This window comes from Lagenorhynchus albirostris, chromosome 15 (assembly GCF_949774975.1).
Source record: "Lagenorhynchus albirostris chromosome 15, mLagAlb1.1, whole genome shotgun sequence".
Taxonomy (NCBI): Eukaryota; Metazoa; Chordata; class Mammalia; order Artiodactyla; family Delphinidae; genus Lagenorhynchus; species Lagenorhynchus albirostris.
In genome coordinates this window covers 62317642-62337376 of record NC_083109.1, presented here as the reverse complement: position 1 = coordinate 62337376, position 19735 = coordinate 62317642, and the positions used below count along the sequence as shown (strand labels likewise).

General features: G+C 47.4%; 1 protein-coding gene across 2 annotated transcripts in view; it reads right to left on the bottom strand.

The window, feature by feature from the left end:
• The window catches only part of ABCC1 (ATP binding cassette subfamily C member 1), a 130376-nt gene that overhangs the window by 86134 nt on the left and 24507 nt on the right, over window positions 1-19735 (bottom strand). For both annotated transcript variants that reach the window (XM_060125156.1, XM_060125157.1), the window contains exons 2-4: window positions 6252-6428; window positions 3343-3468; window positions 444-581 (exon numbers count right to left, since the gene is read on the bottom strand). In XM_060125156.1, the coding sequence (XP_059981139.1) occupies window positions 444-581; window positions 3343-3468; window positions 6252-6428 (441 nt within the window). The remainder of the gene's footprint in view (window positions 1-443; window positions 582-3342; window positions 3469-6251; window positions 6429-19735) is intronic.

Sequence of the window (19735 nt, the reverse complement as noted above, 5' to 3'; positions counted from 1 at the left end):
ACGCTCTTCTGAATCCCTAGGAGCAGCGGATGGCAGCCAATGAGAGCCACTTCCCAGCCAGAGCAGCACCAAGGCAAAGTGGGGACGAGTCTAGGGTCCCCAAGCCACCACCCTGCAAACATTGCTCCCTGCTCTGCTCTGTTCCAGACGATAGACACTGAGAGCCAACCTGCCTGGCTGTTACCGCTGACAGAGGTTCAGAGGGTGGCGTGCATGTGCCCGTAGCTCCTGCCCGAGAGCTACACAGACACATGGCGCCCTGAGGAAAGAAGGTTCTAGAACAAAGGTTGCACAGGCAAGGGAAATCCTCAGGAAAGAAGCTGGGCCCGTGCAGTAGCCATCCCCTGGTTCCCATGGAAACGCATGGTCTCCACAAAAGCCAGAAGGAACAAGCATCTTCCAGGAGATGCTGACGGAAGACGCAAAATGAGGCCACCACTTACCTCTTTTAAGGCAGTCATGATTTTGGATCTCAGGATGGCCAGGGCACACAGTAGGGCTATAAGCCAGAAAGTGAGCATGATCCCTGAGGACTGAACTCCCCTCCTTCTCTCGATCTGAATTAAAAAGGTAGCAAGCAGCTGGAAGAGAAAAGCATACAACAGGAGTCGTCAGGAGAAGGCCAGGCTCCCAAGGCTCCCACAGTCCAGAGTCTGGCAGATGCAAGGCCTGGAGGAGGGCTGCTGTCAGGCGTGGGAAGCACTGGGAACAGCCTGGGAAGGACCTGGCTCCAGTCCCAGCTCTGCTCTCACCTTGCTGGGTGACCCTGGACAAGTCACCGAACCTCTCTGAGCCTCTGCTGCCTTGTCTGCAAAATGGGGATGACAACAGTATCCAACTCGAGAGCTGTGGGAATCTAACAGACCAGGTACAGACCCAGGACAGGATGGAAAAGTCAGGGGAAAGCTCAGTTTACGACAGAGATCGGCACACTTTTTCTTAAACGACCGGAGAGTAAATATTTTAGGCTTTGTGGGCCATGGAGTTTCTTTCACAACTACTCAAGTCTGCACTGCAGTGTGAAAGCAGCCTTACACGATACATGAAAGAGTGGACACGGCTGTGTGCCAATAATACTTTATTTACAAAAACAGGTGGCAGGCCGACCCTCGATTTAGATCAGGAAATCCAGCCCTGATGCTGACTGGTTCTTGTGCCTTGGGCATCAGTGGTAACTGCTCCCCTTTATTGAGCTTCTCTTATCTCTGCCACACAGGAGGCATTCACACGCACCGACTCGGTGCAGCCTGTTTTCAACTGTTTTCAACCCCAGTTTGCAGATCAGGAAACTTACTTAACCTGCTACTGTCACACGCCTGTCTTCAGGAAACTTCATTAGAACAACTGTGGTGGGCGGATTGGGATTTTATTTCATTCCTGATACCCGGAGCTATGACTTCCGTTTTACATGTGACTTAGAGATCAGGAAGAGAAAATAAACAATGAAACTGTGTTTCCTTGAAAGAAGGAAATGCCACGGCCATTCCCCAGACAGGCGGCCCTCTGGAAGCAGACCCCAACGCCAGTCACAGTCACGAATCTGACTCCCATGGAGCTACGGGCACCCAGGGCACTTCCCCTCATCCCCCAGCTGCTTGAGCCAGAGACACGTCTGTCTGTCCTCATCTGTCCTCCTCGGTGCCCCATCTCCCTCACTCCCTGCATCTATCCATCAGCAACTCACACTGGCTCTGCCACCAAGGCCCGCCCTCAGCTTACCTGCTGCTCACCCTGGTCTCAGCCTCCATCCCCTTATGCCAGATGACCCCCTACTGGCCTCCCAGCTTCCACTCCTGCACCACAATCCATTCTCCACTTGGAGGCCACGGTCAGCTCTTAAATATGCACAGCCTGGCACGCCCTTGCTCAGAACCTTTGCCTTTAGGACTGGGGGGTTTTAACCTGGGGTCCAAGGACAGGCTCTGGAGAGAACCCAGGGGTCCATGAACTTAGATGGGAAACAATTACAGTTTCACTTTCCCTTATTAGCACCACCAATGACACGTGAAAGCAACACACCACAATGGCATCAGCAGTGCCTGGGGTTCTGTCATCCTATCTGAAAATAGACAGCTGAAGGCACTTCCCTGGCGGTCCAGTGGTTAAGACTCCATGCTTCCACTGCAGGGGGCATGGGTTCGATCCCCAGTTGGGGAACTAAGATTCTACATGCTGCACGGCGGCAGCCAAAAAAAAAAAAAGGTACCTGAAGATGTCTCTGACTATCACGTATGGTCAATTGCTATTTGGAAATTAAGGAGGCATCAGTCACAGCTGCTGGTAGGTCTTGATTTGAAATGTATTCATAAAGAAGCACATATATTTTTAATTTGCGTTTTAATCTTTTCATAACTGTGATTAAAGATAACTGGTTTCCCAGCCCAAATGTACTGCACCCGAAGAATGGATAAACAGTGCGTGCGGAATCCATACAATCAAACACGCTGAGTGACTTCAAAAAAAAAATAGATCTTTGGAACCGCAGGGCCTGAGAAGTCAGACTCAAACTGCTCCAGCCTTCATGGTTCCATTCACATGACATTCTGGAAAAGGCAAAGCGATAGGGGCAGAAAACACAGCAGCAGTAGCCAGGCAGGGGGCGGGGTAAAGAGGTGGAGAGAAGGGCTGGGGCGGCACCAGGGAACTTTTGGGAGTGATGGAGCTGTTCCGTATCTTGATTGTGGACAATGGTACTCACCTGACAATATTTGTTTATCAAAACTCATGAATTATTCAAGGAAAAAAGTGAATTTTACCCTATGTAAATTAAACCTCAAGTAAAAATATAAATGTACATCACAAAATCTTCATATGTATACATATGTGTGTATGATTGGTTTCCTTTGTAAGCCTATGTGCTGTTCTATGATTATTCTGAGACCAGACTGGCAAAGAAGAAAGGGGTCCATGGCACAAAAAAGGTTTAGAACCCACCTTCAGGAATGAAAAACAAGACAAAACCCACTAAGCCTGAAGCTCGAGGTCCTTCGGGGTCAGCCCTCTGCCCTTCCTGCCATTCCTGCTCCCCTGCTCTCCCCTCCTTACTGTCTCTGCCCCAGCCACACAGGCCAACTCTCACTCTCTCTCTCCGACCCCAGGACTTCTGCACATGCTATCTTCTCCAACTGGATCATCCTCTACCCCCAGTCCCTTCAACTTTTTAACATCCTGCTCATCCTTTAGGCCTCAGCCCCATCATCCCTTCCTCCCTACCCCCCGCCCCGCCAAGACCACATCAAATCCACCTGACACAGCTGTATTTCTGGATTTCTACTGTGAGATCATTTCATTTCTAAATGCCAGCCCCTACTTTTGGTCTCCACAGTGCCAGCCCCTACTTACCATGGTGATGCCCAAGAGGGTTGGGCTGACCAGAAACACTGGGGCCAGGAGCTTGCCCAAACTTCTTTCCCAGAAAGAGTAGAAGAGGTCTGCCCAGCAGACGGTCCATAGCAAAAATCCCAAGGCCTGGAAGAGAAGTACATACACATCTTACAACGGACAGCGGCGGAACCTCCCCCAGCACCTGTGCAAAAATCTCAGCCGTGGGGGCACCAGCCACCCCCTAAACCATCAGCTGTGGTCTTCAGATACAGCATGTATCCTCTGGAACACAGACAAGCCCTAGGTAGGGTGAGCCAGCACCTGGGCTGTCCCACACTGGTCTGTATCTCTCCTGCACCACAGGCACAACTCTGTGTGGTCACTATTCTCCCCAGCACCTGAAAACGCAAGTCTGGCTTATCTACATCTGTAACCCCGGCAGCCTGCACAGGGCGCCTCTCATGACGACCATTCATCCAACCAAAACCTACTGGGGTCCTACTGTGGGCCACATACCTGCCAAGGTGCCAAGGGGATAACAGAATAAAACAGACAGAAGTCACTGCCTTCATGGAGCTGCGATTCCAGTGGAAGGAAACAGGCAAGAAACAAACTGAAAAATACATACTATAATGCCAGCAAGAAGTAATATAAGGAGAAATAAAACAGATTAGATAGGGTGGTCAGAGAAGGCCTCTCCCATCAGGTGACATCTGGGTAAAGAGCCAACAGTGACTATTGGAGGGAAAGAACAATTCAGGCAGAGGGCAAGTGCAAAGGTCCTGAGGTAGGAATGTGTTCAGTAAGGTTGCGGCTGCTGTGGCATGAGCCGTGGGTGTGGCAGGAGATGGCTGAAGAGGAGCCTGGAGCCAGACCAAGCGGGGCCACTGTGAGGACGTCCAGGTTTTATTCCCTATAATGAGAAGCCACTAGAGTTTTTTTGAGCAAGGCACGGATAAAATCTGATTTACATTTTAAAGGGAGATGTTGTTCCCCAAGAGAAGTACAAAGCGCTTCCAGAAGTCTAAGAGGAAGACATCAGGTCCAGCTGAGGATAGGGGAGCAGACAGCATGTTGAGATAGGCTCGGATTGTGGTCTGAACGAGACAGGTTTGGACGGCGGTATTACAGGCAAGGGGACAGCTTCAGTAAAATCACTCAAGTTTTCCTGTTTGCCAAGGGCTTATGGAAATAAATTTTGGGAAATGTGGCTTAAAAAAGGACTGAGACACATGCTAAGTCAAGAGGAGAAAGTGGAATGAGAAGCAGGTATATACATGCCCTTCACGTGTCTCCCCCAGAAAGCTCATCCTTATGAGGGGAAAACCAGCACCTGCACAGCAGAGAAACCAGACACGCTGACCAGAGGAACAAAATTAAGCCGATCACCGAGGGGCAGACGGACACCATGCGGCCTTAGATGTAACCAGAGAAGGACCCCACATCCCTTTTGTAGTTTTCCAGCCAGACAGGCATTACCTGAATCTAATCATGAGGGAACATTGTCCCAATGCCCAAGTTGAGGAACTGACTCTAAACTAACTGGCCCACGCGCTCCAAATATGCCAATGTCATAAAACACAAAGAAAGGTGAAAAGTGCTTCCAAAATTACAGAAAAATAAAGAGTGTGACTAGATGCAACACATGACCTTGAAGTGAGGGGAGGGGGAGGGGGGTGCTAGAAAGGACAGTATTGGGACAAGTGACAAAACTGGAATATACACAGTAGGTTTTTTTTTTAAGTATTGTGTCCATGTTAAATTTCCTGAATTTACTGTACTGTTGTTATATAAGAGAATATCCCTGTTTTGAGAAAAGATACACTGAAGAATCACAGGTAAAGGGGTGTGGTGGATGCTAGCTTTTCCCAAATGATTCAGAAAAACATAAATAATACGTGTATATGGAGAGAGCAAAAGAGAAGGATGAGGTTAAAATGTTAAATGTGGCAAAATGTTAAAAATCGGTGACTATGAGTAACGGGTATACAGGGCTGGGGAGTGCTTAGTATCATCCTTGCAACTTTTCTATAGTTTGAAACTATTTCAAGATTAAAACTTTTTTAAAATTAAAAAGACATCCTTGGGACTTCCCTGGTGGTCCAGTGATAAAGAATCCGCCTTACAATGCAGAGGATGCGGGTTCGATCCCTGGTCAGGGAACTAAGATCCCACATGCCACGGGGCAATTAAGCCCATACGCCACAACTAGAGCCCATGTGCCGCAAACTACAGAGCCCACGCACCCTGGAACCCGCACGCCACAACTACGGAGCCCGTGCACCCTGGAGCCCGCGCACCACAACAAAGAGCCCGCATGCCTCAACGAAGATCCTGCGTGCCGCAACTAAGACCTGACACAGCCAAAAGTAAATAAAATAAATAAATAATAAATCTTTAAAAAAAAAATAAAAAGACATCCTTGGTCAGGGAGGAAGACCTCTGGATAATCTCGTGAGATAGATCCTATCACCCCCACTATAATCATGGGGGAACTGAGGCTCAGGGAAGTTAAGATATTTGCTCAAAGAAAAAACTTTCTATTTCTTTGATTTTGTTCCTATAAGAGATGGTGGATGTTCACAAAACTTACTGTGATAATCATTTCACGATGTAAGTCAAATTATTATGCTGTACACTTAAACGTACACAGTGCTGCATGTCTATTTTATCTCAATAAAACTGGAAGGAAAAAAGAAATTTGCTCAAAGCCACACAGCTAGTAAGTGGCAGAGCCGATATCTGAACCCACGTCTGAACTCAGAGCCCCAGCCTTTACCCACCACATTATTATTCTGTCTCCCAGTAAAAGGAACTCAGGGCCAATTAAGCAGAAGGAACATGTCAGTTTTCACAACCACCATTCCCCACCCCAGCACACACACACCCACAACACACACATCATGATAAACTCCCACGTGACTTACAGTTTTGGCTTTGTTGAGATGTGTCATCTGAATGTAGCCCCGGTCATGGCGGGAGAGATAGAGGAAGTAGAAGGGGAAGCAGGCCCAAAGGTAAGAGCAAGGCACCCACACAAGGACGGTGTTCTGAAAGCACTTGGTGAAGTCGGGGCTGCTGGTGTTCCACGTGACATTCCACTCCTGAGGACACAAACAGGCACAGGTCAACAGGACGTCCCCAAGAGCTTGGACAAGGGGCCCATGAAGAGTTCAAAACTAGCTGTCATGGGGTTTAAGAACAACGAGGCCCCACCAGGCAGAACAGGCAAACTGGAAAGATTAGTAGCCAGAAAGCCTCCTAACAAGGAACAACGAACAAACATATATCTCATCTCACCTAACGGACAAGTTCTGGGACCTGTGGTAAGTTCCATTATTGTACAAAAGGTGGGGACTGCCATTTAAAGGAATCCTAAAGGGTATTCTGTAAACTGACACGTCGTTTAGTCATAGAAATCATTCCTACTTTACAGTCTTGGGAATGAAGAGCTTTCTATTATTCTTCTTCATTATCATCACCATGATCCCTGTATCACTGCCATCAATGTCATCAGCATCACCACTATCGTGATCACTTTCATCAGCACCATCAGCATGGCCATCATGGCCATCGTCATCACCACCTTCAGCAGCAGCAGTAGCAGCATGGATAACATCCAAATTGCAGTTCTATGTTCTAGGCCCTATTCTAAGTCCTTTATATGTATTACCTCCTTTAATTCTATAATTACTTTATCATTCCTTTTTCAGGAGGGAAAACTAAGGCACAGAGAGGTTCAGTGATTTGCCCAGTATCTCACAGTTGGTAAGATCTGGAGCCAAACTCAAACTCAGGGAATTCAGCTCTGGAGTTCCTGCATTTAACCACTAAGCTATCCAGCCTCAGAAACAAATTTGTTTTAATTACTTTTAATTTTTTAACAAGCCACCTGTACTTCATTAGAGACACGCCAAATAGATAAGTAGATAGATACATACATAAATAGACCAGGTATATCTGTATCTGCCCAAGAATAAACTTCAGACTTCCGTAATGGAAAATTTAATTCAAGTCCTGATCTGACCACTGAACCATTATACAACTTTGGGAAAAGTTATTACCCTATCTTGGGGTCTCAATTTCCTATCTCTACCATAATTGGGTGGGATGAAATTAGAGGTCTGAAACAGGTGGCTCCCAGGCTGAGATGGCTCGCAGATTGTTTGCGGTTACTGTTGTTGGTGTTTTAAGCATGCTTTTTTTAAAAAAAATCTTATGTTAGCTGCCAACATTTAAAAATCAGGAAATTTCATGTAAAACTTGGATTTCCAGTGTCTCTTTTAAAAAATCAGAAAATCTGGCAGCACTGGGCCCATATTCCCACCTTACAACCATTGGGAGGAGCTAGAAGTAGCCAGCCTTTGGATAAGGTCCATGCGGTCCAGCTGGCCAGTCCCCATGCAGCCCCCTTCCCCCAGCACTCTCTCCCCACCACTGGATGATGTGCTCTCCAGACACCTCCAGACAGCTCCGGTTCCAACAGCCTTCCCACAATCAGATAAGTGAGACCACCAAGGAACTCCAAGGAACCTGGATTCTTACAACTCCATGCAAGTTTTAAAGCCACATCAAAGAACATTACAGAAGAGAAAATGATGGGAACAAGCAGACCATTTCACTGAAAGATACATTTGATGATCAATCAAAATATATGTTCCGAGTTTTTCAAAAGAGTTGTGCACAACACTGTGAGTATACTTAATGCTACTGAAGTGTACACTTAAAAATGGTTAAGATGGTTGAAAAAAAGGATTTGACTTGAAAAAGAGGGAGAGAGAAAGACCTAGGTATTAAGTACCCAAACTGGTTCCTCAGAGGTTTAATTATTCTGTGATATAAATGGTTATTTTTCCAGAACAAAGAACAAGGAATCATTGAAAAGTAAACTTTAAAAGGTCAACATACACCAAGGGATTTAGCCAGGAAACTTCTAGACACAAAGAAACCCTTAAAAGGACAAAGGTCATGCCTCTGGACTTGGGCACTGGAAGACAGCCTTGGAAATAAGAATGAGCGTGGAGAGGAGTAGTTTATATCAAAGACTATTTTAATTGGTTTCACTTATAATTCTTAAGGTGATGGTGAAAATGGGGATTAAACTGTTGGTGGTTATTATATACAAAGCAGTTTCTGGGCAGTTGCCAGAAAAAGCTCATTCCAAAGGCATCTGCCTTTCTAGTAAGAAAAGAATGCTGGGACTTAATATACACAGTTAGGTATACAGGAAGCTCGGTTCCTATGTGAATCAATTCAATAATCTGATCCTTACCCCAATTATTCCTTGCCTGGACTCCTGCAGTAGTTTCCTAGCCATTCCCTGCTTCCAGCCCCTCTGGGCCCCACTTAGTCCTCCCCACCACAGCCAAATTTATCTTATTTATCTATGTGTCCATACGTGCATCAGATATGAACTCAGCCATGAACCCATCCATCCATCCACCCACCCACCCACCCACCCATCCATGTACCAACTCATCCATCCATCTACCATCTATCCATTCACCCACCCCCACTACCCATGCACCCATCCATCCATCCACCCACCTACCCACCCACTGACTCATCCATCCATCCATCCACCCACTTACCCACCCACTGACTCATCCATCCATCCACCCAACTACCCATCCACTGACTCATCCATCCATCCATCCACCCACCCATCCACCGAGGTATTCATCCATGTCTCTCTTTGTATTAATTTACTTTTAATGGGTAATACATTTACTTTACGTGCTAAAATTTTCCCAAACTACACAAAATGGTACACTGTGAAAAATAAATCCTCCTTCCTGAACTCACAGCACTCCCCTCCTAAACCACAGGCAAAACTACCATGGCTAACACCTTGTATATTCTTCCAAATATAGCTTACCTACTTTGCTTCCCCAAAAGGTACCATAATACATACCAGTTCCATGCCTTGCTTTTTTTACTTAACATTAGAAACTGATCTCTATCAGTGCCACAGATCTACTTTATCCTTGATAGCTTAATTTTATTTCTTTTGAAAAAAGGGTAGAAGTCACAAGCCACCTTCCATTCCTGGTCCTTAACCTCCCAGTTCCTCTCTCTAGAGGTGACAGTATCGGTTTCTTGTGTATCCTTCCAGAAACTATTTTATGCATCTATAACAAAAATAAATACGTATTTTCTGTTATCAAATGGAGGGAAACATACTCCACACATCCTGCGCTGTACCTTCCTTTCATCTCTTAATAACAGATCTGAAAGATCATCCTGCTCTGCACACTTCCTCATTCTTTGTTCCAGCTGCTTTGTATTCCATTGTATGGATGGACTTGACCTTATATCATCAGCCTCCTGCTGACTGGGCACTGGGCTGCTCTTACAAACAATGAAGCCGTGAATAAATAACCTAATAAGTGCCTCATTGCACACAAAGCAAGCATGTTTGTAAGATAACTTTCTAGAAGTAGACCTGCTGGATCAAAAGGTGTATGCATTTAAAATTTATACAGACACTGCCTCCAACGGGTACCATCAGTTTATATTGCACCTAACAAGGTACAAGGGTAACTACTTCCCATACCACAGTATATTAAAAGCTTTTGATCTCTGCCAATCTAATAGTGGAACATATCTCCCTGTAGCTTAACTTCCTTTTCTCTTTACGATGAGTGAAACTGAAAATCCTGCCATTTTTTGCATTTAAAAGCAGTCAGGTTCTCCTCCTTAGGGGAAAAGTTATAGGCTTAAATACTTGTGATATTAAGTGGGACAGATCTGATCACCCCCGCCTGCCAATAGTGGCCCTGACCACAACTGTTGCTATTGGGTAACAACCTCCAATAGCTCCAGATCACCTTTCAGAGCCGATCCTTGCTGCGGTTCATGAGGCCTTCCACATTCAAGCCCCATCTGTTTCTTCTACAATTTCTCCCGCCCTGTTCCCCAATGTGTCAACTCCACTATTCACTCAAAGGAGGATTTATCAAGCCTGTGTCAGGCACTGCTCAAGGCACTGGAGATTCAGGAAGGGTCCCTGGTGCCTTAAGGTGCCTTAAAGGTCCCTGCCTTTAAGGCATTCCCCAACTGCTAGTCAAATGAATGGTTCTTTGGGGATGCCTTGCTAGAAGCTCTTCTTGCACTGTCTTTCCACAGTAACAAACTCCTATTCATCCTTCAAAACCCAACTCAGATACCTCCTTTAAGAAGCCTTCTTCTTCACTCCCCAAACCATCAGGACACCCCCTGTACATTGCAATGATTTTCTCACGTGTCTGTCAATACCTCTGTCCTGCAAGGACCACACAAGGACCTCAGTGCCAGGACTGTGTGGTATTTACTTTTGACTCACCTCCTCCTCACCCAGCAGGTACCCAAAGGTTACTGAGTAAACAAATGGCCCAAACCATGTCTCCCCTCCCCAGCATTACTTCCTACTTTTTTTAAAATAATTTTTTAAATTACTTTATTTTTATTATTTATTTATTTATTTTTGGCTGCATTGGGTCTTCGTTGCTGTGCACGGGCTTTCTCTAGTTGCGGTGAGCAGGGGCTACTCTTTGTTGCGGTGCGCAGGCTTCTCATTGTAGTGGCTTCTCTTGTTGCGGAGCACAGGCTCTAGGCACGTGGGCTCAGTAGTTGTGGCACACGGGCTCAGTAGTTGTGGCTCACAGGCTCTAGAGTGCAGGCTCAGTAGTTGTGGCACATGGGCTTAGCTGCTCTGTGGCATGTGGCATCTTCCCAGGCCAGGGCTCGAACTCGCGTCCCCTGCATTGGCAGGCAGATTCTTAACCACTGCGTCACCAGGAAGTCCCCCTACTTTGTTATTTAAAAGCAATCCAATTGGGAGATTGGGACTGACATATATACACTAAGACGTATAAAATAGATAACTAACAAGAACCTACTGTATAAAAAAATAAAATAAAGTAAAATTCAAAAAAAACAAAACCAAACAATCCATCAAGGTAGAACCTGGCTATGACCCTGGCTTTCTGGTCTGATAGATGTGGATTAAAATTCAGGCCCTGACCTCATGTGAACCTGGGCAGGTCACTTAACTTCTCCAAGCCTCAATCTCCTTAGCAGTGTGGTCAGGAAAACACACAGGCCTGGAAAAAGTATCAAATGGGCCCATCCTCTGCACCAGCTGGCACGGTCTAGAGTTGGTAAGTGATGGCTATTAGTTGCAGAGACCAATAATTAGTAATAATCTCCACCACTAACCGCAGCACCGCCCAGAGTCAGGAAGCTTAAGGGACAAAGACAAGTTCAAGTTAGGAAGTGAGCAAGAGGAGACTGGGGAGCATCTAAGGACACGGAACTCCGGGGAAGGAGAGGTCGGAGAAATGCTTAGCAAAGGAAGGGGTTTATTCTTCAGACAGCGGCTTCCTGCTAAAGCCAGGTGGCCAGCCCTGACGGAGAGGGCAGAGACGGGAGGGAGGCGGAAGGACAGGGGGGCATGAAAAGAGGAAATCCGATTGTGACCGTGAACTTGCACCATCCCTGCTGCCACTACCGCCCGCCAATAGTGGTCTTGACCACAACACTGTCACAGCAGTGACGTAACTGGGTCAAAGGCCTCCTGCATGTCCCTCACTTGCCGGGAATTTGATGAATCCTCTGTGCAATCCCCTTGAGAACCCCTGAAGACAGGCAGTGGGGTCCCCTCTATTTGGGGTTTCTGGGGGAAACAGGGAATGCCGAAAGCCACTCTTAAGGAAGAACGACTCACTGAGACTGCCCCGAACCCAGAGATGACAGCTAACCACAGTCTTCCTCCTCAGAGGCTCTACCTCCAAACGCAGGGAGCTTCGGAAATCAAGCTGGTCGGACCATCGTTCCCTGTTTCTGCTAATGGAGCGTCCATCAGCCCAACTACTGGGAAACAAAATTCAGCTCCAGGAGTCTGGAAAACAGTCACCAGCGCTGGCCCAGGCTCTGCACTTCCGGGAACCCAGCCCATGGAAATCTTAGAGAAAGGGCATCCCCTGATCCCCCCAGTTGAGGCTTTTCTTCTCAGGACACCTTCGTCATCCATTTATGTCCCTCTCCCTCCAGTGCTGACATTCGAGGATCTGGGGAACAAGTACAAGTCTGCTTGGCCCACAGGCTTTGGAAGTTCATACAGTTTCTACTGTGTGGTGTCAGGTCGCACCCTTCTCCCTCAGAGGAATAATGACAAGCAGCACATTCTGAGCACGGATGGGCCAGGCACATCACTCAGCCCTCAGAAGAGGCACTGCTGTTATCCCCATTTCACGGATGAGGAAATCGAGGCACCAGGAGATAAGGCATCTTCCCAAAGGCCATGCTGCAGTGGGTTTATGTTGTCCACGCCCCACACACAGTTTCCCTTCTCTGGCAACAGCCGCTGGCCCTTGTTCGTAAGCTTGGGGCAAAGCTCCAGGGGTAGGTCCTCTTTAGTATCAGCCAGTCAGCAGAGTCCTTTACCCACGTGCTAGTGATTAGCTCCAGAATGGGCACTTGATCCCAGTCAATCCAATCACTACAAGGACACATACTCTCTTGTCCCCAGTGACACGGAGTGAGGATGTGGGGTTGACAGGTGTCTCAGCCATTTATAAAGGAAGCACCAAGAGTTGGGAGTGGAGAGGAAGGGGTGGCACCACCAGGGCAAGTGTGAGAATGAAGCTGACATCGTGAAAGGCAGAGATGAAAGAAACTGATGCTTGGTGTTTTGTGGGCTGCTGGATCAAGCTTCACCTGCAGCCCACCCTCCCACTGGACTTTTCCAATAAATTCACTTTTACACAAGTTTGAAATAAATTTGCTCTCACTTACAATACAAAGCACCCTAGTAATACAAGTTCTGGTCCACTACGTCAACTTTCTATACAACAACATGATTCAGAACTTGACACGAGTGAATTTAGGGATACAACATTACTAGAAGCATACTGCTGGACAGGTCACTGTTCTTCTCTGAGGCTCAAAAAGCCCACTGGCAAAATGGAGATACTACCTTCTCCTCCACAGGAGATCCTAAAAGCCCTAATAAATGTTGATTATGACTATTATTTATAACTGCCTCAGTTGACTTTTTGGAACCCACTTCTCTTCCTATTCTCTTTCCCAATCACTCCTCCTCCCCTCCCCAAAAGACTATCTGTCTCCTTGTCCCTTTTCTTACAGGTCCAATTTCCTTCTCTGTTCACTGTGTGACCTTAGACAAGTTATTTAACCTCTTTGAGCCTTACCTATGACTAACGGCTAATACCTATCTCCTAAAGCTATTCTGCAATTTAAATAAAATTACATACATACAGCTCAGTGTCATATCTTAACACTCAATAAAGGACTATTGTCACTAATCTTAATTCTTACATCAGTAATAAAAATAAATGAAGTTTATAGCATTATACTCTTAATACGACAATCTTATATTGTTATTGATAATAACAACACCTAGCTTTAACTGAGCACTAACTGTATGCCAGGTATTGCTTCCATGCACTTTATGTGAATTAACTCAATCTTCATGATCACCCAGAAAGGAGGTTCTGTTTTGATCCCCATTTGGTAGATGAGGAAATTGAGACACAGAGAAGTCAAATAATTTGCCTAAGATCACACAGCCTGTAAGGGATGAGGCTGGGGCTCAAACCTAGGAAGCCTGACTACTGAGCCACCCCACCCCTGACACCAACTCCTAGTGATGGGCAATATAAGAATTCTAACAGAGCTTTCTGGAGCACATGCCTTCACCCACAGGGAATCTGGGCCAAGAGGAAGATGTGAATCCCCCAAACACCACCAAATTCAGAACCAATTACCTGTATTAGTTTCCTACAGCTGCTGTTACAAATTACCATAGATTTCGTGGTTTAAAATGACACAGACTTTTTCTTATCATATAGTTTCAGAGGTCAGAAATCTGAAATGGGTCTGCCTGGGCTAAAATCAAGGTGCTTGCAGGGCTGCAATCCTTCTGGAGAGGAGCACCCAGGTACCAGGTGTCCCCTAGGCCAGAGCCTAAGGTCTCTGCAGGGCTGCCCCTACAGCCCCGGCCTGCCGACACAGCTTCACTTGGCTGGGGCCTGTGGAGACAATGGAAACGGTCCTGCCTGGACCCAGCTGGCCGACCTCGGGACAGGAGGGAAGCTGCAGAGAGGATGATAGGGGAGGCGATTATGAACTTGAACTGCCGCTCAGCATCACCAGCATCCGTGAGCAGAGTTGCTCTGACACTACTGAGTAATGAGGGCCTACTAGTACCAGGCTGTTCCCCAGGGGCCTGAACATCCCTTTTCGCATTCAACTGTCTCAATAACTTACAACCATCAGTTTTCTAAGGCTCAGTGGACAATTTTTTTTAATCAAGTTATTTGTTTGTTTGTTTGTTTATTTTTGGCTGCATTGGGTCTTCATTGCTGCACACGGGCTTTCTCTAGTTGCAGCGAGCAGGGGCTACTCTTCCTTGCGGTGCACAGGCTTCTCTACGGTGGCTTCTCTTGTTGTGGAGCATGGGCTCTAGGCGCACAGGCTTCAGTAGTTGTGGCTCACGGGCTCAGTAGTGGTGGCTCGCGGGCCCTAGAGCTCAGGCTTAGTAGTTGTGGTGCACGGGCTTAGTTGCTCTGCGGCATGTGGGATTTTCCTGAACCAGGGCTTGAACCATGTCCCCTGCATTGGCAGGCGGATTCTTAACCACTGCATCACCAGGGAAGTTCAATGGACAACTATTAGTCATGAGATTCCTATGTGCCAATACCATTCGGAGGTAAATAAGGTTTCCATTCTCAGTTTCATTCTATCACAAGAGGTAGATACTAAACAAACAACTCTATGTATGTCTAGGCAACAAACGACCTGACGAAGAATCAAGGGAACAGAGGATCACGGTGGGCACTGGGTGCTACTTTTATATCAGGTGGACAGGAAAGTCCTCTGAGCCAAGATGTCCTTCCTCTAAGCGAAGATGTGAAGCAAATGAAGAAATGTGTGCTACCTTCTACTATCTATGGAAAGTGAAAGGGTCAGTAAGGTTCTTAGTATCATGTGCCAGGACTGATCTAAGGGCTTTACATCACAAACAACTCCAGGAGGCAGGGCTATAACTAAACCCATTTTACAGATACAGAAACTGAGGCTGAGTCACACAGCCTGTAAGCAGTATGGACAGCCAAGAATTTGAATCCCAGCGCAGTTGCCTCTATATACGTAGCAAATGTATTGTCTGCAATATTTTATCATATGCATGTACTACTGTTCCCACTTAAAATTAGTATAAAAGAGTATATAGATGTTTGCCTAGGCAGGGAAATTTTCTTAGCAGGGGACAAGAACAACAAAAGCTAACATTTTTGTTAACATGAAGAGTGATTATCTCCAGGGGGTAGGGCTGAAGCTGGTGAGAGGAAGGCGACTACTAGTTTTTGTTTTATTATCTTTTGTACTGTTTGAATTTTTTTACTCCACATGAATTACCTCTAAAAAATAACAAAAACAAAACTAGTTCACACTTTAAATAAATAAATAGCAGCAGCAGGAGTTTAAGAGTAGAAATTTCTAAATGCTGGGCTAGGAATAAAGAGAGAGCACATATTTATTGGGTGCCTACCATAAAAGCACAGTGGCCACACCGGGCCCCATGCTAAGTGTTTTCCAAGCGTGAGTCCATTTAAACCTCCCAACAGCCCTACAAAGTTGGGAATGTGAAAACTCCCCCTTTTCAGGTGAGGACTCTGAGGCCCAGGGAGTTCACAGAACTGGTTCAGGCTCACAGAGCCAGGAAGAGTCAGGCAACACGGGGATTTGAACCCATAGAGAGTCTGTCTGACACTTGAGTTCTTAATTTCCGGGCTCCACCACCCGTCAGCCAGGTGCTTGGAGCGCTGAGCGTTTTGCGAGGCCAGTGGCCCCACCGTCCCGCCAGAGGCAGCTTGCAAGGCAACGCTGTCCTCAGGCCTTGGGGATTCCAAGCTCATGGGCACAGAATGGAGAAGCAAAGTGTTGACTCAGACACAGAATCTTCTACAACTCCCCCTACCCATCCACCCAATGTGAGCAATGCAGGGTGATGGTTAAGAACGATGGTTCAAGGTCTGGGTCCTAATCTCCTCCGGGTCACAGATACGTGCCCCAAAACAAGGATTCTCAAGCTCAGCACCACTTACATTTGGGGCCAGAACATTCTTTGAGGGGCTGACCTGTGCACTGTAGGACATTGAACAGCATCCCTGACCTCCACCCAATAGATGCTAACAGCACACATCAGGTTGAATCCTCACAAACCACCTTAGGAGGAAGGTACTATACTTAAACCCATTTTACAGTTTTCTTACAGAGTAAGAAACTGAGGTCACATAACCTTCAAGTGACATACACAGCCAGTTGTGACAGTTAAAATGTCTCCAGAGACTGCTAAATGTGCCCCTGGGGGGCAAAACTGCCCCCACTACCCTAATGCAGTGGGCTTGCCAGGCCCTGGTTTCTTCATCTGTGAAATGAGACTAATTCCAGGACCCACCTATTGTAGAGTGATCGGGAGGGTTAAATGAGATGATCCAAAAGGTTCCAGTTTCAGTTCCTGGCCAAGAGACTAATCAACAAACACAAGTGCAAGCTTTCATTCATTCAGTCCATCATGCAATGAATATGTATTGAGTGCCTACTCCATGCCAAGCTCTGGGCTAATCATGGGGATATGGGAACAAAGCAGGTGCAGACCCTGCCCTCTTAAGACTCACAGTCCATTAAAGACATAAGGTCACAAATCAAAACCTAGTTACAAAGGACAACACTTGCTATGAAGGGGAAGAGCGATGGGACAGAAAGTATCAGGTGAGGATCTGAGAGGACCAGAAGCAGCCAGAGGTCGGAGGAAACGTGTCCAAGGCAGGTGGAAGGGACCCAGGAGCCTGTTCACATTTTCAGAAATGGAGAAGTAAGAGAGGGAGGGAGAGAAAGGAGAAAGGGGATAAAGGGAATACAAACAACAGCAATAGCCACAAAAGAGTGGGGACCCTGGAACCGCTGGGCCTGGGTTTGAATCTAGTCGCTGCTGCTCACTTGGCTCCTGACCTTCAGAAAATTAGCTCCTCTCTCCCACCCTGACCACTCATCTGCAAAAACAGGATTAAGAATGGCACCAACACTCGGACTGCGGGGGTGAGCACCCCAGCTTGGCGGCAGGGGCTGGGATTGGGAGGGTAGAAGGTGCAAACCCAGGGGGCTGAAACTCAGACTAACAATCACAGCAATAAGACGGCAGCTCTTACCGAGCCCTGACTGTAACGACAGGCGCCGCGTTCTGGGTTCAGTGTGCATCGTTCCATTTCATCATCACCACCCTATGAGGTAGCTTCTGTCTCATTCCCACTTTACAGGGAGGGACACAGAGGCAACTGGAGGTGAGAAGACTTGTCGTAAGGTACCCGGGCAGCACCTGGCACAGCCTGGATTCAAACCCAGAGAGGCTGGTTCCAGAGCCGGGGCCAACACCCCCAGCAAAGGAAAGAAGGAGCTCTGCAGGACACAGCCAACGACTGGGCCCACCGTGGAGGGGCAGGGGTGGACGTGGAGGCAACAGGCCATCTATAAAGTCCATATGCAAAACCATCCCGGGTGCGAGATCCCTGGCAAAGGGGCAGCTCTGGAGCAAAGGGAAGCCGAGAAAAAGAATGCTGGGAGGCCCAAGTTAGGTCAGGGGACCTGCTGGGCTTCTGGACATTAATCCTGTTTACAGAGGCGGCAGGAGGCCTCCACTGCCCCGCACAGTCCTGGAAGAGATCTAGGAGAGGCCTGAGGCCACAGCCCCCACACAGCGGTGGAGAAGGCAGTGGTGCCAGTATCACGCTGCGGGCAGAGCCGTGGCCCTCCTTCCCCCTCTGACTCACCAGAGCTAAGAATAAAGCCCAGAAACCTGGGGGGAGGGGCGGGGCAGCATCCAGGTCTTACCCCCAGCGCCCGGGAAGGCCCTGGCCATGCCCAGGCAAGAGTCCCAAATCCTCACTGAACCCTCCTGCCCAAGTTGCAGATTTGGATACTTTGGCGAGACAGGGACAGGAGTGACACGCAAAAGTCTGCCTGAACAGGACTTCAAGCGCCAAGAAGAAAGCCGCCACGGCTGCCCATCATAGGTGTTTTGAATGTCAGCAGCAGGCAGTCTGCTCCGACCTGCCTTGACCCCAGCCCGCCCAGTGAGCACATGGGCAAATTACACACTTGTCCTTGCACTCTCCATCCAGCCCTGACCCCTTTGCCGACTCCTCTCCTCTTATCGGACTCTGGAGCTTCACCAAATCCTCCATTTGGTCACGTTCCAGGGACCTGTCAGGGGTCAGGCATGTGCCAGGCATGTCTGGGGACACAGCAGTAAACAGGAGGGATAGCATCTATCCATCCACTGAGCACCCTTGTAGGTGCTGAGGACCCAGCAGTGAACAGCAGGACAAAGGGCTGCCCTCCTGGATCTGACAGTCTAGTCTGATGAGAGAAGACAGAGAGTCAACTAGAGGAAATATATATACACGCAAACTATGTATTATATAAAATATAGTATGTGTGAGTGATGATTAAAAGGACTCAGAGAGGGGGGACTTCCCTGGTGGTCCAGTGGTTAAGACTCCACGCTCCCAATGCAGGGGGCCCGGGTTCGATCCCTGGTCAGGGAACTAGATCCCACATGCCGCAACTAAGAGTTGGCATGCCACAACTAAGGAGCCCACATGCTGCAACTACGACCTGGCACAACCAAATAAATAAATATTTTTTTAAAATAAAAGGATGAGATAATAAAATTAAACAGAATTTATTTTAAAGAATAATAAAAGGACTCAGAGAGGGAACTCCCTGGCGGTCCAGTGGTTAGGACTCTGCGCACCCACTGCAGAGGGCGCAGGTTCGATCTCTGGTCTGGGAACTAAGATCCTGCAAGTTGAGCGAGTAGTGCAGGCAAGAAACAAAACAAAACAAAACAAAAAAACAACAACGAAAGGACTCAGAGAAGGGGGAAGGCCTTGCTGAGAAGGCGTATGTGTGTAAAGGCTTGAAAGAAACAAGTAAGTAAGCCGACTGGCCATTTGGGAAAAGAATCTGGGAGAAGAGCGCTCCAAGCAGAGGAAACAGCCAGTGCAAAGGCCCTGACGTGGGAACACGTCTGGTGTTTGGGAGCAATAATAGAGAGGCCAGTATGATTCAAGAAAAATGGGAGAGGCAGTCAGGGAGGAAGGTGGGAGCTGGGGAAGGACAGACTGTGCAGGACTCACAGGCCATCGTCGGGATTCTGACTTTCACTCTGAATGGCGTGGAGACTGTGGATCTGACGTGTCATCATCTGCTCTATGTTTTCAGATAGTGGTTCTCAACCAGAGGCAAGTTTTCCCCCAGGGGACATCTGACAAGGTCTGGAGACATTTTTGGTGTCACTCTTGGAGTGCGGCTGCGGGGTATGCTATGAGCATTTTGCAGGTAGGGG